Source organism: Erpetoichthys calabaricus, chromosome 4 (genome assembly GCF_900747795.2).
Source record: "Erpetoichthys calabaricus chromosome 4, fErpCal1.3, whole genome shotgun sequence".
NCBI lineage: Eukaryota > Metazoa > Chordata > Cladistia > Polypteriformes > Polypteridae > Erpetoichthys > Erpetoichthys calabaricus.
This window is the reverse complement of record NC_041397.2, coordinates 127,709,168-127,734,660: the sequence shown is the minus strand read 5'-3', so window position 1 is coordinate 127,734,660 and position 25,493 is coordinate 127,709,168. Positions and strand designations below refer to the sequence as shown.

The window sequence follows — 25,493 nt, the reverse complement described above, 5'->3', positions numbered from 1 at the left end:
TCCTATGGGGGTTGAGAGACTTCAGAGAAACAGTTGCCAAACTGGTGTAAGGCACTTCCCCCAAATCCTGTTGTAAAATTTCAAAGAGACGCAGCCCTGGGGGGGGGGGGGGGTTGTAAACATAAATGCTTCTCACTAATGTTACACTAATATTACATTGCTTTGCCTAAGTTACAAATAAAGACATACAAAACATTTATCAACTTATATGCAAAATCTCAAATCACAACACTCCACCCCGATAAATCTTTTGTACAATCTTTATATATAATCTTCATTTGGATCTTGATTTTTGTTTGTCCGCGAATTCACTGCCTTGTGTGGTGTTCCTGCTGTGTTCAGTAGAGGACAGTAGTGATGGAGGAGGAGAGGAAGTGAGGGGGAGGATCTTTGGATGAGGTTGGAGTGTGGTGATTAAAGAGGACTGAACTAAAGGAGACTACGTGCTGTTTGTACTGGCTGAATACACAACACCTTGGTTGTTACTTTTGTTTACAAACACTGTCGATAGCACTCTTTGTGTTTAAATCTGGTGTCGACACCGTGCTTTGTGTTTAGATCTGGCATCGACACCTGCTTCATTGTCGAGACTGTGGTTTTTTGTGTTTCTATCGACCGTCGTTGGCAGCACTTCGCAAAATCGAATGTTCACCCACTTCTTGGAGTCGGCAGTCAGAGTATATAAGTTGGGCACACTTCTGTGATTTTCCATCAGTCGCGTTTGGAGTTCAAGAAAGAAGCATTGGTTCTTCCTTACTCTTTGGATTGCCACAAAGCAACCTGCGAGATTGGAGAAAGGTTGAGAAGAGATCGTGACAGGAAATGACAGCATCATGAAAACGAGACAGACTGTGAACGGAGAGAAGCAGAAATGCTCCTCCACCACCACATAATTACTATTCAGACAGTGATTCCGAGTAGGCTGTTCCTATTGAATCAATGTCCAAGGGTTTTGTTTTGTAATTTTGTTTCCCTTATAAAAAATCATAATGCTGTGCGACGAAGGGCCCAGATCACGACTGGCAGCCGCGTTTAAACAGGGAGCCCTTCACAGACAACTTTAACACACGCAACGTAATTGTGCACACATGGCTAGTGTCTTTATAATTAAACAGTCTTAATTGTTTTCAAAGTCTGTTGCATAACTTGTGCTTTGATTTGCAGTATTTGCTCTCCCAGCGTTAAAAAGTTGCACGTGGCCATTTGTCCATTACATATCTTCTTTATTTCAAAGGCTATCTGAAGAACTTGGATGCACACCTGATGACTTGTATCTGCTCCGGCTTGCTTCAACTGTTTCTTTTGCATTCTGTAGTCTTCATATGTCATCAGATCTGGTGGTTCAAAATGAGACAAGTCCACACCTTCCACTAAACTAACTTACTGCAATTTAAGTCTATGGTATGAATTATTTTCTTAATCTCTGCTGGTTTTGTGTCTAACTGCAAATTAGACCCCTGTCCCAAACTATCCATTTAAGCATATGTAGTTGTACTATTAACTTCAAAATTTGAAAGGTTACATACCACAGGTGCCAGTACAACCACTGCTGCCCAAGTGAGAGCACATGTGCCATTGCATAAACTGTTCACAAACCCACATTTGTGGCCCCTCTTCATGCATTTGGGGTTGATTTAGTTGCCTCTTGTGCTTTTCTACCCATGGTGTAACCTTTGACTGCCATTAGCCTTTAACAGTTTAGGCTTGGCATCACCACCATGAGATATCATAGCTATGCAACTCATCATTCCCCCTGTAGGCTACCCCTAGAGTTGTTTGCTTACTATATGCATACTCGATGTGCTAAACACCTCGGTTCAGAATTGGCCCACTGGTCCTGTGCATGTACCACAGCCGACAATCTCAGCAGGGCTTCCGTATTTTCCCAATAAAACTATACGTAAACATCGGAGCCCATATGACTTGGAAATGTACCAGCTGCACCTGCTTCACCAATTTGCTAAGTATACCTTTCTTTAATAATAGTATTAATTATATTAATTATCCCCATTAATTAATACCCAGAATCTACACTTTGAGACCCAAATTAATATCCTTATTTTTGGCATTCCTAACTGGTTTGTTCAGTTTCCACCCCTTGGAATACAAATTTGTTGCAGTAATGAACAAACCTTTTTTTTTTAAAACTATAGCTATTGTGACTAGTCCTATTCTTGCATGACTTGTGGACTTGTTACTCACTTAAACCCCAGTAAGTGTCTTTTTCTTCTTGTCTCTTCAGTTCTTCTTCATGTCTTTGCTTGTCATCTTTGCCTAGCTTCTTTATTTGTTCTGCTATGTAGGCAGGTCTGCAAAATGGAAGGTGACAAAGCAGTTTCTGTCCATCTCATTTTCTTGGTTGTCGACATGGTGCCAACACTCAAACTTTGCTTCTGGGCATTCATTGGAACAGCTTGACCACTAGTGCCACTCCGCTCCAATGTGCTAGTTGTAACCTGATCTCCTGCATGGATTTTACTCTGCTAATTGCCTTCACTATCTCTCCTAAAACTGACCTTTTTTTCTTTACTCAAGGCCAACTTACTTTTCTCCATTTTATTACATGGAGATTCATAGGCTGTCTTTTTAAACAACTGGCCAGTCAGGTTTTGAATTACTGAACCTAAGTGTGTCCATCCATCCATCCATTTTCCAACCCGCTGAATCCGAACACAGGGTCACGGGGGTCTGCTGGAGTCAATCCCAGCCAACACAGGGCACAAGGCAGGGAACCAATCCTGGGCAGGGTGCCAACCCACCACAGGACACACACAAACACACCCACACACCAAGCACACACTAGGGCCAATTTAGAATCGCCAATCCACCTAACCTGCATGTCTTTGGACAACCTAAGTGTGTGTGCTTTTTAATTACAGCTGGGCCTAGCAGAGTTGTTAGGACCCTCACACCCCAGTGCATTCCTAACTTGCTGCCTGAGTTTGTAAACCTTCCTGCTGTACCATCCCCCATCCTTTGTTCTTTTGCTTGTCCTGTTTCATTCAAACCAACTCCTAAACTGGCGCACTCTCTTTCCAACTCAGTCATTCTTGCACTAGCACTTTCAGACCTTTCACACACAAACACTTGAATTCCCTTAATTTCCATTGTTCTTTGTTTTAATTCCACACTTTGTTTACTCAATGTCCTTATACCATTATCCAGTTCATGCCCTTCAGTCAACAATTGCCATTCAAACTCACCAGCTCCTCAGCCTTCTATCTGATTTCTTTGTCCTAAATCAAATTTCAATGCAGCACTGGTTACCTTTCCTAACAGTGGCAAAATATCTATCAGTGTAGCATGTTCTTTAAATAATGGACAGGCCTCAGAATTACCTGGAGATTGTGGTGCAGTGGAGAATAATGGAAGGTAACACCCTTTCTGTTTTTCCTTCCTTTTCCTCACACTCACATTCCCACTCTTTATCTGAGCACTCATCTGTCTCAGGTAAGTCACCCACCCTTGTTTTAGGGTTCCAGTCAGATCCGGTTACTACTGCCCTAACTTTCACCATGGGTGGTTTTCTCTCCTTTTTTCCCCTGCTTTCTCTGCTTTCTACAGTGGGTGTTCTACATGCTGACACTCCAAAACTTTCACACAACTTTCCATTTTCATTCACTTTGCTAATTTCTTTCTCATAATGATCTTCCTTACTACCAATAATACAAGATAGTAAACCTCTTATAAAAGCAGCTGTCTTCTTTATACCTGATCTCTGCTTTCTTGCTTTTAATCCTTCCAGCTCCCTTCCGTTTTGTGGCATGCTCAGCTCAGCTTCTGCTTTCTCAACCTGCACTACAGGTTTCCATTTCTTAGTTTTAGCCTGCTTGCCTCTGCCACTCCACTGGAAGATGGCAGACTTTAATATAAATTTACGCATTTCTGAGTCCACAATGCTACTCTAATACAATTTGCCAAATTTGTTATTGGTTACCCTACTTTTGCTCCTGTAAACAAACATACACGTACATACACAAAGATCCTAAATGAATAAGTGCTGTATGAATGACACATGCATGTCCCACCACTCTCTAGCACTTTAATTAGGGACTCACTACCACCAGCACTAACAAACATGCAGATGTCCTTGTGACACACATGAAGTCTCTACACTTTGTTGGTTATATTCCATTCAGCAACCAAACAATGTTCTACTTCCACCGTATCTGTACACTGGATGCCCTAAAATTCACATACATAAACACACACATATACATCAACAGTATTTGAAAAAAGGGTGCAAAACATGGTTACCCCAAAATCCTGCCAACCACTCCAATTGTTTTATCTTGGTAGAGTAATCAGAGGAGGGTAGAGTAGCCAAAAATTGTATTCAAGTAAGAGTAGCATTGCTTCAAAATAATATTACTTAAGTAGAAGTAAAAAGTAGCCATCCAAAAAATTACTCAAATGTAAAAAAAGTACTTGGTGAAAAGACTACTCAAGTACTGAGTAACTGTTTGATCATAATAAATTATTTATTTTTTAGAAATGTTGTAATATGCAAATTCTATTTCCAAATCCTCTTTAATAAAACCCCTGTGTGCGTCCAGTGTCCGTGCGTGTGTGTCTTCTGGTGAAATGTGCATGCGCGGGACACGGTGCGATGCTTCAAAGGCCACCTGACGCATCACACAAGACAGAGAGGGCGGGACCTATAAAATATCGCACGGCCGATCCAATCAGATTTCTGTAAATGAGGTAAGACCTAAAACATAAAACAGTGCGATGCTTCAAAGGCCGCCTGACGCGTCACACAAGACAGAGAGGGCGGGACCTATAAAATATCGCTCGGCCGATCCAATCGGATTTCTGTAAATGAGGTAAGACCTAAAACATAAAACGCGAAAAATCCAATCGGGTACTGAGACGTGGAGACCAGCTTCCCCAAAGAGTTGGGATTAGTGTTTGTTGTTGTGCAAGTGTTCACTCTGAGGATGTCAGATTTGCGATTAAGAAGCTTGGCCCGGTAAAGTGTCGGTCGTTGAAGGGGTTTTCCTAAATATACGAATTTTCATGATATTACAATACGATGACTTTTAAAAGTAGATTTATTTTCGCACACATTACATCAGTTGTTAGGGAGAATCTGCTGATTGCCCACTGTTGCGACAGAAAATTAAACGCATATTACGGACAGCAAAGACAGTATTACTGTCAGAGAAAATTACAGGCATTTTACAGAAAAAATTTAATGAGGTAAAAGGTCCCTTTCCATTTAATATACAATGATCCCTCGCTATATCGCGCTTTGCCTTTCGCGGCTTCACTCCATCGCGGATTTTATATGTAAGCATATTTAAATATATATCGCGGATTTTTTGCTGGTTCGCGGATTTCTGAGGACAATGGGTCTTTTAATTTCTGGTACATGCTTCCTCAGTTGGTTTGCCCAGTTGATTTCATACAAGGGACGCTATTGGCAGATGGCTGAGAAGCTACCCAACTTACTTTTCTCTGTGTCTCTTGCGCTGACTTTCTCTGGTCCTGACGTAGGGGGTGTGAGCAGGGGGGCTGTTCGCACACCTAGACGATACGGACGCTCGTCTAAAAATGCTGAAAGATTATCTTCACGTTGCTACCTTCTGTGTGCAGCTGCTTAGTGAAGCGACATGCTGCACGGTGCTTCACATACTTAAAAGCTCAAAGGGCACGTATTGATTTTTCACTCTTTGTTTTTATCTGTCTCTCTCTCTCTCTCCCTGCTCCTGACGGAGGGGGTGTGAGCTGCCGCCTTCAACAGCTTTGTGCCGCGATGCTTCGCATACTTAAGCCAAACAGCCCTATTGATTTGTTTGCTTTGCTCTCTGTTTCTGACAGTCTGTGCTCCTGACACGCACTCCTTTGAAGAGGAAGATATGTTTGCATTCTTTTAATTGTGAGACAGAACTGTCATCTCTGTCTTGTCATGGAGCACAGTTTAAACTTTTGAAAAAGAGACAAATGTTTGTTTGCAGTGTTTGAATAACGTTCCTGTCTCTCTACAACCTCCTGTGTTTCTGCGCAAATCTGTGACCCAAGCATGACAATATAAAAATAACCATATAAACATATGATTTCTACTTCGCGGATTTTCTTATTTCGCGGGTGGCTCTGGAACGCAACCCCCGTGATGGAGGAGGGATTACTGTAGACTGTTCCTACTAATATTTATGGACTACTGTTCTAGCACCCGTTATTGTAACGGGCTTAATGTCTAGTAGTAAAATAAAAAATGAGTAAAAATAAATAACATCTTTACAAAATAAAGATGCACAAATAACACAAAGTTCCAAATCTCAGTTTTTCACAACAGCTTTTGAAGCCAATACCTACAGTAGGTAACATGTATGTTTGAACAGTGCAAACTACTTACAGTGACAAGATATACTGTACACTGACAGTATAATACTGCATATTCACTTGCCTTCCAAATAGCACAACTGATAGAAAATAACATTAGAACAAGGCAGCAGGCCTGCTGTGCCTCAGAGACCGAGTTTGATTCCCCGCTGGGGAGAAAGTGTTTTTTTTTTTTTTCTTTTTAACCTCAAACTGATATAAAATTTATAAATTGGTATGCACTGTCAGTTAATGAGATCATTATATTTTCATGTGGGATGCTCCTTTTAAAATATTTTTTAACAAATGAGACTGCAATTAACATGAACAAGTGTCCATAACTCTTATTTTTAAGATTCATAAGACATGCATTATTTTTAAGATCCATAACACACAGACAGACAGAGCACTGCATAATAGAGAGACAGACAGAGAAGTAGCTAGATATATAAAAAAACAGGGAAGGTACTGTATAATAGTTACATAAAAAAACAGCTAAGGGAATAGATATATAGATAGATAGGAAGGAAAGGCACTATATGATAGGCAGACAGGGAAGCTGCTACAGTATATAATAATAAAATTTCTGTTACTATATAGATAGACAGGGAGTTCACTGTATAAAAGACAGACAGAGAAAGCACTACTAAATGAAAAATGGTACAGCCTTTTTATTAATCAACAGATACTTTAGGAAGGCAAGCAGATAGTGAGAGTACATGTAGATGTGGTAAGCACTAGACAGACAGATACGGAAGGCACTGTATAACAGATACAAAACTGTTAGAAAAAAACAGGGTATACAGTAAATAATATACAGTGAGAGTACATTCACATGTGAAAGGCACTAGATAAACGGATAGATAGGGAAGGCACTTACATAATAGGCAGACAGAGAAGGCACTAGACAGATACATAACAGTATTAGCTATATAGTAGTTTCATTTTATATATAATATATATGTATTTTACAACTCGTAGAATTATGTCAAAAAGAAATACATTAAATCATATATCAATCGCCACACGCTGCACGCAGGCAAGCGGGCAGTGAGAATGGAGATAGATGTGAAAGACACTAGATAGATTGTATACAACAGGCAAAAATAGCGACCAACACTTAATAACAGTATTAGCTATAATCAATGAAACCAAAATTAATCAACAGAAATAACCGTGCAATTGACATTTTAAACTTAACGATTTACTTAAGAAAGAAAAAAGAAAAACGCTCCAGCACATCAACGAAGCCAGACGCTGCAGGTAAGCAAGTAGACAGGCAGGCAGGTAAAGTGGCGAAAAGCGCAGAACGGTGCCCCCAAAACGGAAGTGGCAGAAAATAGATCATATCGGTAGTGGTTTAGCACTACCATAGAGAATGAATGGGAAACGGTTTAGGGAGTTTTAGCTAAAGAATACGCGGCGACCCCGCTTGTTTGGAATATAGTGTATACCAGTAAACCCCCGATTCTGTAACGAATCGCAAGAGAACGAATGGCACTCCATATAATCGTTGGAGGGATGACACAAGATGGAGGGTGGGAGCTGTATCTTCATAGCATGACTGAAAGTAAAGTTTGTTTGTTTAAAGTAACACTGTATGTGATTGAAATACGCGGTGGATCGTCTCGTTGTTGTTTTCACTGTGGCTATGTCATTAGCAATGGGCTCGGATTTGTATTTCCGTTAGTTGAGCTGTCAGTGCGCGTGCGCCTCGATGCGCCCTGCGTCCATCCGGCGTTACTGTGTTTTGTATGGCTGTGTTGTTAGCTATGGGCGGGACCGTCACAGCGCGGCAGTGCTTGTACGCCTCGATGCGACCTCAGTATTAAGGTGTCTTAATAGCATGACTATTGTCGTCAGTTTAAGGTTAAGATTGTGTTGTGGTAATCCGGCAGGGTTAATAGTGTTTAAATATTCTAATGGGAAATTAAGACGCTCAGTTACGTCTTCAGAATCAATATTGTCAGTACATAGAAACAGTCGGCTTTCTCCAGAAAGCAGTGCAATCACTTGGTTATTTCTGTTTGGAGCCGTGACTCCTTTGCTTGTGGTGTTCAATACAGTTAGATGTGTAAACCGTGTATGGTGATGAACAATCAATAACGTATAAAACAGTATTGTTCACATACAACAGATTACGGCGAATCGTCTAAATTCAATTATTCATATCCATGTATACACCAATACTGGCAAGTAGTAAATAATAATAATACTAATTATTTATAAGCATTCCTCCCATATACGTAACATTTTGGGGACTGCTTTCATACCCCTCTCGCTCATTCAGATCTTGTAATATGAGAGTATTCAGTCTGGCACTATGGTGCAGCCTCAGTTTGTGGAGGGCAGACACAACTAAAGACATGAACATACAATGATGGTTGTCACTTTCAAAGTGTGTTTCCTAAATGTGCTCCTTAAGAAAGAACATGATCAGGTGTGAGACATGTTAATAGCTAACACCAATCAATATAGTGACTATAGACGTTTAGCCAACATGTTGCTTGGAGGCTCACTTGAGCACCTAAATGCATAGCTTTGCTAGCGGAGTCTGGCGTAGCCCAAGGAACGATTAAACAACGGGATTTCCTAACGGCCATATATAACCAAAACAATTGTTCAGCCTTACCTATGAAATGTAATCCCCCGGGATTTGCTTTGGAGCGTACAGCGGGTTGTACAATCTCAAGCGGCATATTATTCATTACTTCACTCCGCAGCAGTGCCACTCATGATTGGGCGGCAACGTTGACGTACGATTCTGCTAGTCATGAGGTGTGTAGGCACTCTATGTCAATGTTTAAATATGTCAACATGGTGACTTGTCGGCGTACACGCCGCACGTCAAGTTCAGTTTATAGGTTGTGTTGTGCTGTTTGGGCGCCAAGTACCGACTTTGGGAAGCCGCTGGGTGTGACTGTTGGGCGTTTTGCGTGTGCGCGTTTGGCACGGGTTGCGTCCGGCATCCGTATATCCATGCGGGCTCGTTTTTGTATTTACGTTAGTTGAGCTCTTTCGTGTTGGAGTCGGTACTGTAGGCGCCTGCGTTCATTGTGTATATCCATGCGGCTCGTTGTTGTATGTTGTGTAGTGTGGACCTCTGAGGTTCCTGTACTGTAACACTATAATGTGATTCAAATACGCGCTGATTCGTCTTGTTTTTGTTTTCTCTGTGGCTATGTCGTTAGCTATGGGCTCGGATTTGTATTTCCGTTAGTTGAGCTGTTTCATTGAGCCGTGACTCCTTTCGCAAGCGTGTTGTAGGTGCGCGCGTTGTCACAGCATGGACCTTTGGGGATTCCGTACATCCGGTGAGCCTTGCGCCCTTGTTTTGTGGAGACGTGCGTCTGTTGCCTTCGCTGACACCGACTGCTTGAACAGGTTGTGTTGTTTGGGGGCCACCTACTGACTCTGGGAAGCTGCTGCGTCTGACTGGGGGGCGGGCGCCACAGCGCAGTATGCGCCTCGGTGGGAAGCCGCTGCGTGAAGGCATATCATGGAGGGTATATGCGTTGGTGCGGGCGGTCGCGTCCAGGCGGCTGTACACCCTGGCGTGCACACTTTACCTCAGGTGTAGTTCACAGGTCGTAGTCTCGTTACTGTGTTTTCTTTGGTTTGAGCCGTGACTCCTTTCGCAAGCGCGTTGTAGGTGTGCATGTTGTCACAGTTGGTTTGAGCCGTGACACCTTTCGTGACTCCTTTCGCAAGCGCGTTGTAGGCGCGTGCGTTGTCACAGTTGGTTTGAGCCGTGACTCCTTTCGCAAGCGTGTTGTAGGCGTGCGCGTTGTCACAGCATGGACCTTTGGGGATTCCGTACATCTGGTGAGCCCTGCGCCCATCCGGTTTACAACCTTCGGTTAGTAATATGGATAATGGAAAAAAAGTAACGATTCCAGTGTTGCCCAATGTAGTGGAGTAAGAGTAGTGTTTCTTCTTCACAAATGTACTTAAGTAAAAGTAAAAAGTATGGTGCAGTAAAACTACTCTTAGAAGTACAATTTTTTTAAAAGTTACTCAATTAAATGTAACGGAGTAAATGTAACTCGTCACTACCCACCTCTGAGAGTAATATATTACTCTACTTTCCCCTTTTGTATTATTAATGTGTAGCCTTTGTCAGAATACCTCAAATCTCACAGACTTACCACTGTTTATAAGATATTGTACCATATAACTTCTCCCCACCTTCCCTTCTACATCTATAACCTCAGGCAATTAGGTGTAGTAAAAGACAAGCAGGAGTTTAGTTAAAATTTAAACAATGTAATATTGGTAATATTCATAAATAATAAGAATATGCAAAGTACACTTGAATATTGGCAACCATACAACCTGATTAAATGCTGATGTGTAGTTTCAGGTGGCACACAGACTCGTTAGTTATTTAAAAATGTCTCTAGTTAAGGCATCATTGGTGGTCAGCTTTCTTCAGAACAGGCCGCATGCCTATCTCAGTATGGCTACCGAGCTGTGTTCTTCATTAGCTAAGTTTCCATCCAGTTTTTTGCGACATTTTGTTATCGACAAACAGAATATACGTAAAAAAAATGTGCGAAATTTGCTGTCTCCAGCCTGTTTCCATCAAACTGGCTTTTTATTGATAAAATGGTGTGCGTGATGACGTCATCCCCCCCCAAAACGAACTGTCGCATAACTTTTGTTGTATCGCGAAAAAAATCTGCCCTTGAGCCGTTTCCATACATAATTTTGTGTATGTCACAAATTATCTACCTTTTGTTTTCCACGTTACACCCCTTCCACTAAACAAAGAAACAGAGAAATGGAGAGATTATTCAGACAGTTTTTTGAAATTTGCCAGCTTACTGTTATTTCAGTTTCACAAATAATTGGAATTGTACATAATATCCGAAGACGACAGCAGAATGAAGCAGTTGCTTGTCTGATAGCCCTAGAGCTCGAAGAAAGTACCCCAGTGCGACGAAACCCACGGGTATGGGAGCGACGACGGAATAAGACCTTCTGGGAGGAGGTGGTGGAGAGACACTTAACAGAAAATCTCTGGCTGCAACATTTTATAATGACACGGCCGACGTTTGAGATGTTGTGTGGATTCATCAGTCCTGATGTTGCGCCCATCACAGGTTGCCAAAGACCACCGGTTCCAACCCAAAAGCGGATTACAAGCTGGCAACCTGCGCAGAGTATAGAGTAGTTGGAGAAACTTTCGTGGTTAGTAAAACTACCGTCCATCGATGTGTATATGCTGTGTGCACCGCTATTAAAGAAAAATTAATGCGGCGTTATATCAGACTTCCGACTGTAGCAGAGGCCAATGAAATTGCATACGGCAATTCCTTGGTGCATCTTGTGCCACAGATTTACGGTGCGCTGGATGGCACGCATGTGCCTATTCTTCCCCCGACGGAAGGCTACCGCGATTACATTAATCGCAAAGGGTGGCCATCTATTGTTCTCCAGGCCCTTGTTGATGACAGGTGCATGATACGAGACATTTGCGTTGGCACTCCTGGAAGTGCCCATGATGCAGCTGTGTTTGCAGCATCGGATCTGTACAGATGAGCCTACCTTTCAACATCCCTTCTCAGTGCGATAACAACTGAATTAACCTGCTTCCCTTAAGGTTTTTAATTAAAACTGAAATTTGAATTAATACAAAATAACGACGTTTAATCAAAAAAAAACTCTCTTCATCAGACCATGAGAACCGCTCCGCCATTCTCGTTTTGATTGCACGTGATGAAAATGTGACACATTTATTTGCGCTAAAGCCCTTTTTTCCGACAAAAAGTGTTTCCAATGTAGTTTTTGCGACATCTGAAGTATCGATATGGAATTTATGCGCTAAAGTTAAACGGAAAAATATTATGTTGACATGTACAACATTTTATCGATAATTTGCATTTCCATCAGCTATATTGGTAAAAAAATTTGAAGCGCTAAATATTTTTTCGCAAAAACTCCTTGGATGGAAACCTGGCTATTGTGTTCTCCTTTACAGTTCATGGTGTGAGATGGTCTTCATCAGTTTGGTAAGAGAGAGTGAGTGAGGGAGTGAGCAAATTTATAGATTCTCTGCCCAAACCCTACAGCCAATAGGGCATTATGGTACTTAAAGGCTTCTGATACAAGCCAGTTCCAAACAGCTATATTTCAAACCAATGGGGGGATATAACACCTTCACACCTGCCATCCCCCCAAACCATATGTTAAGGTAAAGCTTGGCAGTTAGGCAGTCTGGCTTTCCTATGGGGGTTGAGAGACTTCAGAGAAACACTTACCAAACTGGTTTAAGGCACTTCCCCAAAATCCTGTTGTAATATTCAAAGACACTCGGTCCTGGGGGGGGGGGGGGGTAAACATGAATGCTTCTCACTAATGCAACACTAATATTACATTTGCTTTGCCTAAGTTACAAATAAAGACATATTTATCAACTTATATGCAAAATCTCACATCACAACACTGCATATACATTTTATGTGGACTGTAGGTATGTGTTTGTTTTATTAAGTTTCTCAGTTCCTGGTAAATGATTGATTCCAAAGAAAGTTAATGGTTTAATAAAGATATTAGGTAAATAAATGTAATATATATATTTAGGAAAATTGTTAACACAAATTTAACATATAAATATAACAACACAATAATGCACAAGTTAATTTCTTGATAATAGTATCAATTTCAAGAAGTAAACAGTAAGTTAATGAAAAGTTCATTACAATTATAAAAATACAAATCAATAAAACAAAAACCCCTTTCCTTTTTAATTCATTTTTGCAAATTCAGAATTTCTTTTTAAATCCACTGTTGGGTCCAGTTCACTCACCACTGATAAGATTGCTTGTAATTTCTGTTGTGATCCCCCTGAAATACAATATATTTTATGACAGCTTCAACTGATTCATCATAAATGGAATTACGATTCCTGTGTTTTCTCATCCCTGTTATTCCTGACTAACCTATTCCTGACTGACTACCCTAACCCTAAACCATGTTAGTAGTAATTTAGATGAGTTCTTCTCTACTAAGGGGGAATACTGTATTTCAGACTATTTTGAATTCATATATATACAACTATATATATAATATATAACTGCATAATATATAGCAAAGTACATTATATTTATATATATATATATTTATATATATATATATATATATATATATATATATATATATATATATATATATATATATATATATATATATATAAAATCTATAAAAAAATCTTGGGTCAAGACGTGATTTTCTCAGAGACACTTTTAACGTCCCGCAAGGCAAGGAGGACAGCTGCTGTACAGGCTTTTAAATGGTTGAAGCACAGCATGACATGCAGATCACGCAGCATGGCACAAGCAAAACAGCAAGCCAGCTGATCGAGCATAGAGGAGGTAAAAAAAAATTTTATTTGTTTCCCATTGTATCACTGTTTAAGAGGGGGTTTCGGAGGAGCAACCACATCTCCTTAACGTCTGTTCAGCCCCCCTCTTCACAACGTGAGAGGCAGAGGCGCAAAGTGGCTGGCGCGTAGTGCGCCCCGGGAGGTGGCCGAGCGAAGCGAGCAGGGGGCAAAGCCCCCTAGTATCATATATTTATCTTTATATGTAGAATATCTCTCTCTCTCTCTCTCTCTCTCTATATATATATATATATATATATATATATATATATATATATATATATACTGTATATCTATCTATCTATCTATCTATCTTTCTATATATATATATATATATATATATATATATATATATATATTAGTAGTGTGACGAGATCTCATGGTACGAGATCAGATTTGTCTTGTGAGATGCGTCTGGTCTCGCGAGAACGTGACGATATCCTTGCGTTATTGGCATGATGGAGTGTGAGGGAGAAGTAAGGATAGAAGATGCGCCCGCGACATTTAAATCGTTGGTGTGGCAACATTTTGGATTCCTTGTGGAAATAAGAAACGGCGAAAAAATGTCAGACAAGACAAAGACAATTTGCAACACTGTAAGAAATTAATACCGTACACCTCTGCTAACACAAGCACTATGCAAAAGCATTTAGAAAACAACCACAGCTCGTTACTAAAAGCTGCGCCTGTGAAGAAAACGGAAAGCAATTCAGTTCGCATGAAAGGGCAAACAACCATAACAAATGCCTTTGCAGCTAAACTTCCACCATCCAATGCAAGAGCCACGGCAATAACAAGAGACACCGGCGTTTTCATTGCAGCCGATATGAGACCATTTTCTGTGGTGGAAAATCTGGGATTTCGGTGACTCATCCACACACTGGAACCAAAGTATGCCATCCCGTCACGCGCACATTTTACTCGCACGGTGGTCCTGACCCTCTACAGGGAGTACAAGGTAAACGTTGTACAGGCTCTGAAAGAGGCAGAAACCATCGCCATAACTACTGACGGTTGGACTTATAGGTGTACACAGAGCTATATCACAATTACAGCCCACATTATCAACAGTAATTGGGAAATGGTACATTTTGTACTGCAGACGCGCCCACTTTTTGAATCACACACAGGGGCAAACGTCGCTGAAGTTTTACAAGAAGCTGTCACACAGTGGGGTCTTAAAAAGCCAAACCATTGCATCGCTATTGTAACAGACAATGCGCGTAATATGGATGTGGCTGTGCGCGAGGCAGGATTTGAGCCGCACATCAAATGCTTCGCGCACACAATAAATCTTGCTACACAGGCTGGCCTCGGTGTTGCGCGTGTCGCTCGTTTGCTCGGGTGAGACGTGTAACTGCTTTTTTTCACCGGAGTTCGACAGCTGCCGCGGTACTGACTTCTAAGCAGAAGCTGCTACAACTGCCACCGCACAAATTAATAATGGATGTCACCACGCGATGGAATTCATCATTGGATATGCTGGTTCGTTACCTGGAGCAGCGCTCACCAGCCCAGAAATAAGACAAAATGCCTGAAACATTGACACACTGGATACCTGCGACATTGTCAATGCCGAATTTCTTGTGAAAAAATGTAGACATGCTTATATTCTTAAAAAAGAACATGACCATATCTTAGGCTGTTCTGTATAGGTCATTACCTCATTACCTAGGTCTTAGCTCTTTTTCCATGCTTAAGAAAACTTTGTTCATTGTTTTGCACTCTTGAGTTTTAAGACAGCACTACTTTGATAGTTACACTAATTATGGTTAATTGCACGTAAAGGGATATTTGTGTTGTTTATTATTTATTTTTATTTATACTATTTAATTTCATTGTGCAATTAATTGCCTGTCAGTTTGTGGCAAAATATTTTGCAGTGTTTACATGTTATTACTGCATATCATTCATCAAAATAGAAGTTTTATTTCATAAAGTTGATTTCAAAATGGACATGCATTTTTTGCATTTTGTGTTTTTCAGTTAAATAAAAGGCTATTTTTGCTATATATTTAAACATTGAGGATTTCTTTAAAAAAAATGTCTAAAAGTCTCGTCTCGTTCTCGTGAACCCAGTCTCGTGGGAAAAGCGTCTCGTCACACCCCTAATATATATATATTAAATAAATACTTTGTATACACACTCTATATACGCACCCTCACCAGCCACTTTATTAGGTACACCTTGCTAGTACTAGGTTGGACCCCCTTTCACCTTCAGAACTGCCATAATTCTTCTTGGCATAAATTCAACAAGGTGCTGGAAACATTCCTCATGGATTTTGGTCCATATTGACATTACAGCATTAAGCAGTCGTTGCAGATTTATCGGCTGCACATCTGTGATGCGAATTTCCCGTTCCTCACATTCCAAAGGTGCTTTATTCAGATCTGGTGACTGTGGAGGGCTTTGGAGTACAGTGAACTGATTGTCATGTTCAAGAAACCATTTTGAGATGATTTGAACTTTGTCATATGATGCGTTATCCTGCTGGAAGCAGCCATTAGAAGAATTGTGCTTTGCAGTCATAATGGGATGGGCATGGTCAGCAACAACACTGAGGTAGGCTGTGGAATTTAAATGATGCTCAATTGGTACTAAGGGACCCAAAGCGTGCCAAGAAAACATTCCCCATGCCATTACACCACCACCACCATTTGACAACAAATTCTGACCCTACCATCTGAATGCTGCAGCAGAAATCAAGACTCATGAGACAAGGCAACGTTTTTACAATCTTATATTGTCCAATTTTGGTGAAGTAATTACCAATTTCATGTCATCCATACTTATGTAAAGGTGTCTATTTTATTTCTTTGCAAAAAGATAATGTTTTAAAGAGAAAAGAGGAATTTGAAAGAACATGAGGATTCATGTTGCCTGAACCTACTGCAAGTTGTCTATTCAGCTTTCTTTAAGAATCTAAAATAAGATTAGTACATTAATCATCTTGATTTACCTGGTTTTATAGGAATGGATTCAACAAAATAACATATTATCAATCTTACTAAGAGACAGTTTGCATCAGCTGCAATATGTGGAGAAGCTTGAAAAAATCCTACGATTTGTAATAAAAGAAAAGGCGTTGACTCTTGGAGATCTTGACAATATCTGGACAGCTCAGGTAAAATAAGGTGTCCACATCTGAATAAGATGGAATTTCTCTATATGATTTTATAATTATAAATGGTGGCTTGTGCAGTCCTGCAGGTTAATGGTGCCAATTAATGTGTTGGTTTCTGCTTTGTGAATAATGGTGCTGGTCGGGTAGGCTTGGCCACTTCCACATGAGCCTTTATTAGAATACTATTGTTAAGAAAATGAAAGAAAGACTTTTTTTGAAAGTCCCCTCCAATTTCATTTCCACACATGAGGTAGTAAAGTCTGATCATAAACTTGTTGGTTCAATTTCTCCCTCTTACTCATTATGTGACCCCTTGAAAAGCACTTGACTTTTTTCTGTGCTCCAGCTGGGCTTTGTTACAGAAGGGCACTATAGAAAATAAAAATGGTCTGGTTTCTCTTAGTGTCTACATAACCCAGCAGACATTTATTAGTAAAATGAGAACTTTTTGTTCTAAGAGAACTTTTTGTTCTAAACATAGCTAATTCTAAAGAGTCATTTATGTTAATTAAAAGGCAATTTCCAAAATTGGTTCCTAAACTCTGGCTCTCTATTGCCCTTAAACAAAAAACATTTTTAGAAAGTGGATTATTGGATGAATGTGTCACTAAGGGATGTATCAAATTGACAAAAAAAATTTCAGATCTTCAAAAATGGTTTTTTTTACAAACCTTGGCAGTACATTTTTTCCTTTTTCTTAATACAGCTCAAAGTATTAATTTATTCTTTTTACATTTTTATGTAAGCCTTTCAGAGTTTTTTTTTGTCAATAACTTATGTTAAAACAAAGTGATTCTTTTTTGCAGGGTGGAACAGTGTGATGGACTGGCACCTTGTTAACGGTTGCTTCTAGTCTTGTATGTGGCTTTTTATATGATGAGCTGTTGCTCCCTGCTAACTCTGTAATGGATAAAGCAGGTTCATTAAATTGATGATTTAACATCCATTTTTAATTGTTTTATGCTATCAGGAAAAGCTTATTGTTAGGATTTTTTTGGTAGGATGAACCCTTGTCTCCTGTTCAAGCATGGTTATCATTGTTGTCCCTTAAACCTTTGTGTATGATAGACATTTTGCAGTTGATGAACAAATTAAACCAGAACATGTTGGGATATTTTTTGTGCACAGTTGAGTATTCTAGTCAGACAGTTCTGTAATAGTTTTCATCGTTCACAGGCGCAGCTACAGGCAGTATGCATTCTATTTCAGAGACTATGCAAGACTGTAATTTAATTCACAACACTTTATATTTCTTGGAACACATTTATAATCATCATTCCTGCTGAGGAATCTGTTTAGATCATGTTATAGTCAAAGATTGATTTGACTTCAAATGTTTTAACTTATAAGCAGAAGTAAGAACGAGTAATGGAAGAACTGCAGGCTTATATAGTGAGACTAGATAGATAGATAGATAATCTACTTTATTAGTCAGTGAAATGAGGATCCAAGACTACACAACACTAGAAACATTTCTGAGAACTCAATTGTCATGTTAGATATCCTTGCAGACTGCCTTGACTGTCAGAAAGTACAATAAAATTGAAATTTCAACAAGGAAGAATCTTCTTTAAAGGTGTACTAATGTGATAGTCCCACCTGTTATTTGTATTTAAGTACCATTTTATTATGACAGAGATGAAATGGTGATTACAAAAATCCATATAAACAAAAATAATCCTACTGATTAACTTTTTCTTGCCACTAATCATTTAACCAGGAATAGTACAGAGTGGAACCTCGGTTCACGACAATAATTTGTTCCAGAACTCTGGTCGTAAACCGAGTTGGTCGTGAACCGATGCAATTTCTTCCATAGGATTGTATGTAAATACAATTAATCCGTTCCAGACCGTACGAACTGTATATATATATTAGTTTTTAAGCACAAATATAGTTAATTATACCATAGAATGCACAGCATAATGGTAAACTAAATGTAAAAACATTGAATAACACTGAGAAAACCTTGAACAACAGAAAACTAACACTGCAATAGTTCGCGCTATAGTGCTAGGAACCGCTCGCTAAAAACACTTTTTTTAATGAGTTTTAAGCACAGGGGAAAAAATGAACATTTGAAAAATCCGTAATTTAATAAACCACCAAGAAAAGTAACATGGCAACAATGCAGGCTACGAACCAATCACTGTAAATAGAACTGAAAACAAAAACAAGCCTTCTCTACCTTATGCGTCCCTTGCTCGCTCTCTCTCGCGCCTGTGTGTGTGTGTGTGTGCGTGTGTGTGCGTGCGTCTCATTTTTTGCAAGCGTGGAGCGCCTGTGTGTGTGTGCGTGCGTCTCATTTTTTGCAAGCGTGGAGCGCCTGTGTGTGTCTCTCTAGCGCGCTCCTGTGTGCGCGCGCGCCTCTCTCTCCCGCGCCTGTGTGTGTGCGTGCGTCTCGCTTTTGCGAGCCTGGAGCGCCTGTGTGTGTGTCTCTCTACCGCGCTCCTGTGTGTGTGCGCGCCTCTCTCTCCCGCGCCTGTGTGTGTGTGCGTGCGTCTCTCTTTTGCGAGCCTGGAGAGTAGCATCCACTTGCAGAGCCACAGCACCATACGTCACCGCAGTTTCAGACCCGCAGTTTTAGACCCGGAAGTGGCGTCACCTTCGTTTCAGGACTGACTTGTAAAATTACTTTTGGAAGGTTTTGGCAGGTCTCGGCAAAGCCCGGAAAGTAACGTCGGGTCAAAGACCCGTTTAGAAACCAAATAATACGCATCATTGTGAAGTTCAGAGGGTTTCTGCCATCACGTCGTGTCATATCCATATTACTAACCGAGAATGCTAAACCGGATGATGGACGCAGGCACATCCGGCAATGGGCCGTAGCTGCAAAAAGACGTACTGCGCGAGAATGCTAAACCGGATGATGGACGCAGGCACATCCGGCAATGGGCCGTAGCTGCAAAAAGACGTACTGCGCAGGCGCAAAAAGAGTCCGCGAGAGTCGGCTGAGGAGCCGAGAAAGTCGGACAAAAGAGGGCGAGAGAGGCGGATGAGGGTCCGCGAGAGGCGCAGGCGCAAAAAGAGTCCGCGAGAGTCGGAGAAAGGCGGACAAAAGAGGGCGACAAAGGCGGATGAGACCACAGAAAAAAGAAGTGAGCACATACAAAAAGTAGTCGCAACAAGCACCAAAAAAAGGAAAAGGCACATAAAAAAGTAGTCAAACGCGGGCAAAGCACGAAACACATTGCACACGAAACTAAACACACCAAAAAAAAAGAACAGACGAGCGCACAACAGCAGGGCACGACCACAGCCCCCCCCCCCCCCCCCCCACCCTACAGGCACTGGACGGGACGGGACACACACCAAGAGGGGGATTCATCAAGCCCATGGAAGACAAAAAAAAGAACACAAAACCACCCCACAGACCCTACAAGCTAGGGACGGGACACACACAAAGAGGGGGATTCAAACAAGACACAGGAACACAAAAAGAAAGAAGACGCTCGCGCAACAACAATCCCCCCCACACATCCATAAGAAGTGACACCCAAAGCCACATATTCTAAAGTGAACGTCAACACCTTCACAATAGGCGGCATAGGTGTCAGCATAGGTGGATGTCCTTTCAATAAAGCACTATTTAACCGTTCAACTGCAGAAAAGGATACATATTAACAGTGAGTGCGATCCTCCTTATTACTTATCCATATTTCGCATGCTGAGAAAGAAACAAGTCATGAATACACGGTCACGGGTACAAAACGATTCGCGTGTCAAAGTGCTGCATCGAAAGAAGCACGATTTCAAACCGAAAGAGCTCGCGTATCAGACATACAAAAAAAGGGAGCGAAGAGACAGAATAAATGAACGGAGACGTGAACAACGCGCAAATGAACTGACAGAAAAAAAAAAAACAAGACGCGAAAAGCACAAAGCTCAAATGACCGACATACAAAAACGGAAAAGGCTCGATACAAACAATGCACGGCGTAGACTGAAACGGACTTTGCGCAAAGCGGAGGCGAAGAAAAAAAAAGAAAAAAATAGCGCGTCACAAATAATGGACATGCAACAAAAAGGCAATCAAACGCAAAAAGCAAAAAATGCCCGTCGCGGACATCAACGCCACACACCTGTTAAACGCTTACGCCAAATGGCTGAAAACGCCTTCAATAAGGAATCCACTATTGAGGAAAATTCATTGGGATTAATGAATGTCATTTGCAATCATTGTCATTCACTTAACTTCACAGAAGAAACAACTGGCAATACAAATAATGAATTTACACGTTGTTGTCAAAAAGGTCAGATTAGACTGCCTCCTTTACATTCATATCCTGAATATCTAAAGAGGCTTCTAACTAACGATGTGCCTGAAAGTAAAAACTTTATGAACTGCATTAGAAACGTCACTCATGTCATAAACAATCACCCATTAGCTAAGTCTATAAAAATGCTACATGAAGTTGAAAAGGAGGCAAATACAAAAGCAAATGCAGAAGTTGTAGCAGCAACTACAATTGCTTTGGTCTTGAGAAAGGACAAAGAACAAGATCCAAGACGATACAATCTGCCCGTCGTTAATGAAGTGGCAATTGTCTTTCAAAGTAAAGATGGTGAGCCTCCATTTCACAGAGATATTGTTCTACATTTACGTCCTGATAAAAACAACACACCTACATTCCAACGCATAAACATTTGCTTTCCGCTTCTTAATACTTTAACATACCCCATATTATTTCCAACTGGACAGGAAGGATGGAGTGCTACAATTTCAAGAATTAAAAAACAACAGGCACAGAGACGATCACGTGTATCCATGAAAGAATATTTCTCCTACAGACTCTCAGTAAGGGACGACTTTAATCCATTACTCAATGCAGGAAAGCTGACTCAACAATACATCGTTGACGTTTATGTTCGAGCGGAATCAAATGATCTGCAGTGGATAAAAAACAACCAGCCTTCACTTAGAGCCGATAAATACAAATCGCTGCTGGACTACATTAATCGGGATGCTGACGTCATGGAGCACATTCCAATAAAACATTAATATATGCCAAACACTCTATTTGTTATTTCTATGCGCATCATCCAAAGCTGCACACTATTCTATATCTAATTCATACATCTCACTCTTTGTCATGTCCCAACGCCAGGGGTTGGCGAGCGAAGCGAGCAGGGTGCGGAGCCCCCTAGTATCAAACTAAACAATACAGATCGTTTCTGTGAAATACACTATTAACATTTACGTTGTGTTCGGGTCTGTGGGAACCATTTAACATGTCGATAAAATTAAAATCATCAAGATCTGTGTTAATTGAAAATAGTTTTTCATTTACATTCATGAAACGAACTATACAATATAATTATAATGTTTACACCACGTTAGAGTTTAGTAAAATGTTAATAATAAAAGTGATTACGTTTTTTAAAATGTACTATGCATTTGTGCAATATTGTTCTAAACCAATTTAGAATAAACATTTAAGCCAATCTAATATTTTTAAACATGTATGTGAAGAAAACGGCAATACATATTCTACACTGAATTATGCAATATATTAATTGTCTTATATAGAACTGTTCTAGTTTTTGTCACTTATTATTATAAACAATGGACCATCAAAAGAGAAAAATAAAAATACTAATTAGAACACAATTTACAGTATTTATATAGCACCCTGCCCAAACTTCAAAAAGAACAACATGACCTATATAACATTGGCTACAAATAATATCTTCACTAAATAAAGATAAATACCGGATATACAGAACATTCAAATAGAATAAAAGACAATAATGCAGACTAAAATACAACATATAATACTACAAAAAAAATCTTGAGCAAATAACATAAATTGTGATAAAAATTCAAACCCTGAGTACCTGGACAGATAGAGGGGGTAAACTAAAAGGAGGGTAAGAATGTCAGGTCTGTTTAATGTCCTCCTAAACAAATGAATGGAGTCGGCTGATGTCATTAATTTCGGGAGGTCATTCCACAGTCAGGGCGCTATATACAGCTGAAGGCCCTGCTGTCACCCACAGAGTGCAGGTTAGTGGGGGGCACAGAATCGGAGGACCTTAGTGTGCAGGTCAATAACAGAATTTGATATTCAGTCCTGTAAGACACAGGGAGCAGTGAAGGTGTAGCAGGATTGCTGGGATGTGCTCGCTGTTGTTGGTTTGTGTCAGGACTCTTGCAGTTGAGTTTTGAATCAGCTGGAGCTGTGATATAAGATTATATTATTATAAAATTAAGATAACTTAATTATTATATTATAAATTAAGGCATGAGGGCTGCCCTGGACATGACATAAGCAACATAGGGTCTGACAATGGGTCCAAGGATTTCATTCCGATACTTAATGGCAGTCAAGGTGTCGTTGTCTAGCTGTAGAAGTCTGTGCGTCCCTCCATGGATATGCCTCCCCAGACCATCACTGACCCACCACCAAACCGGTCATGCTGAACGATGTTACAGGAAGCATAACGTTCCCCACGGCTTCTCCAGACCATTTCACGTCTGTCACATGTGCTTAGGGTGAACCTGCCCTCATCTGTGAAAAGCACAGGGCACCCACCAGTGGTGGACCTGCCAATTCTGGTATTCTATGGCAAATGCCAATCAAGCTCCACAGAGCCCACTAAAGGATGTCGGGCCCTCAGGCCACCCTCATGAAGTCTGTTTCTTTTTGTCAGAGGTCAGAGACATTCACACCAGTGGCCTGCCTGCTGGAGGTCATTTTGTATGCTCTGCCAGTGCTCATCTTGTTCCTCCAGTCCTGCTGATGGGTTAAGGGCTTTCTCTGGCCCTGTCCAGCTCTCCTGGAGTAACTGCCTGTCTCTTGGAATCTCCTCAGTGCCCTTGAGACTGTGCTGGGAGACACAGCAAACCTTCTGGCAATGGCACCTATTGATGTTCTATCCTGGAGAAATTGGACTACCTGTGTAACCTCTGTAGGGTCCAGGTATCGCCTCAGTAGTGACACTGACTGTAGCCAAATGCAAAACAAGTGACAAAACAGATGAGGAGGGAAAAATGTCATTGGGGTCCCTCCACCTGTTAAATCATTCACTCCTGTTTTGGGGGTCGTCTCATTGTTGCCCCTCTAGTGCTCCAAAGCAGCTGAAACTGATGAACACGCCCCTTTGCTACTTAACTGACCATTAAAAAGTGTTCCTTTAATTTTTTGAGCAGTATATTTTAATGTAATATTGTGGTTTTATATGTCACTACACACATTACTGAAATACACTCAATGATAATTTTGGATATCCCCTCCCACTTCACAAATGCAGTAGTTTACAAACATTGTATTTTAATATTTCTTTGAGAAGCATGAAAAATAATTGAGTTGAATCTCAACTTATGATTACATTTTTGCTACATATGTACTATTGAGGGACTTTTTTAAAATCAGATGGTTACTTTATTTTAACAAGCAATGTATAAAAAATAAAAAATAACCTGTTTACTCTTTACTCTCAGATCACATTCTATTTGTTTATCAAGCAGAACTGAATATTTAAATTTTCTACACAATACTGTAATAACTGTACAGTTCAGCAGGCTAAAATAACACAGTGAGACACACAAACTATCCATACATACTACTGGTGCAGTCATTGGTTTTCCTGTGGATTGGACTGTTGAATCGACACAATAGCTGTACATGCTGAGGTCTTTGGCACATGTTGTCCCAGTAGCATGTGAGGTGTCACCAATGGTTTACCCTGCTCCTCAAGAAGGCTCTGTCTCCTTCTCCCTGTTCCAGTCTCGGTTCAAGGTTGTCCAGATAACAAAAGTATTTTTTTCTGAGATGTTCAATATGTTGAAAAAATTGCCTGTGGTCAGCATCCAGCGTAATGTTTTGTCTAAATTCTCCACTCCTCTTTTTGTAGCATTATAGTCCATTATTATTTATGGCCATGACATCTCCTATCCCAGTGCAGATCATATTGTTCACCAAGGATGTGTCATTTGTTTAGACAAAACTTCAATGTCTTCACTGGCCTATTCTGTGTGGCCAGCAGTTGAGATGAGAGCTCTGGCTTATTTTTCCTTATTGTGCTAAGCATTGTTACCTTCCTCTTGAGGAGCTACTGTCCCAGTTTGTGTAAAAGTTATTGCAAATGGTGTTGTGGACATGCAGCTTATGTCATGTCCAGGGTAACCCTCATGCCTTAATTTCTCACAGCAGTTCCTCCATCTGACTTCCCATTGTTAATGAAATGACATCCCCTGCTCTTCTGTATCTCTATGCTTCCCCTTAAGCGTGTTATTCATAGCTCTGGACTGGCTTATCATTTTTATGCAGATGATGCTTAGATCTACAGCATTTCAGTGTTAAAAGTGATACTTCATCACAGCTTTCTCAGCTCACAACTTGCCTCAGTGAAATTAAACTAAAATTAAAACCTGAACAGAGCAAAACTCTTTAAAATGAAATTGCAACAAAACTGAACTCCTGCAAAGTGGCACTAAAGTGCAACTTAAGAAAACAAGGTCCTCTTCAACCATTCTTGGTGAAGATCTCATCAGACCTTCTTTTACTGCAAAGAATCTCAGTGTCACTTTGATTCCTCGTTTACATGTTAAGAAACTTTCTTACTTCCACCTGTGTCACATTTCTTATGTTTGCTCATTCCTCTCCTTTTCTAATGCTGAGAAACTTGTCCCTGCTTTTATCACATCCTGCACT

At 40.4% G+C, this 25,493-nt stretch overlaps 1 protein-coding gene across 1 annotated transcript in view; it reads left to right on the top strand.

Annotated features, from left to right (window-relative positions):
- LOC114651133 (probable ubiquitin carboxyl-terminal hydrolase FAF-X) overlaps positions 1–25,493 on the top strand; it is a 229,739-nt gene that overhangs the window by 35,420 nt on the left and 168,826 nt on the right. The window contains exon 9 of the mRNA XM_051926139.1: positions 16,684–16,836. Within this exon, the coding sequence (XP_051782099.1) occupies positions 16,684–16,836 (153 nt within the window). The remainder of the gene's footprint in view (positions 1–16,683; positions 16,837–25,493) is intronic.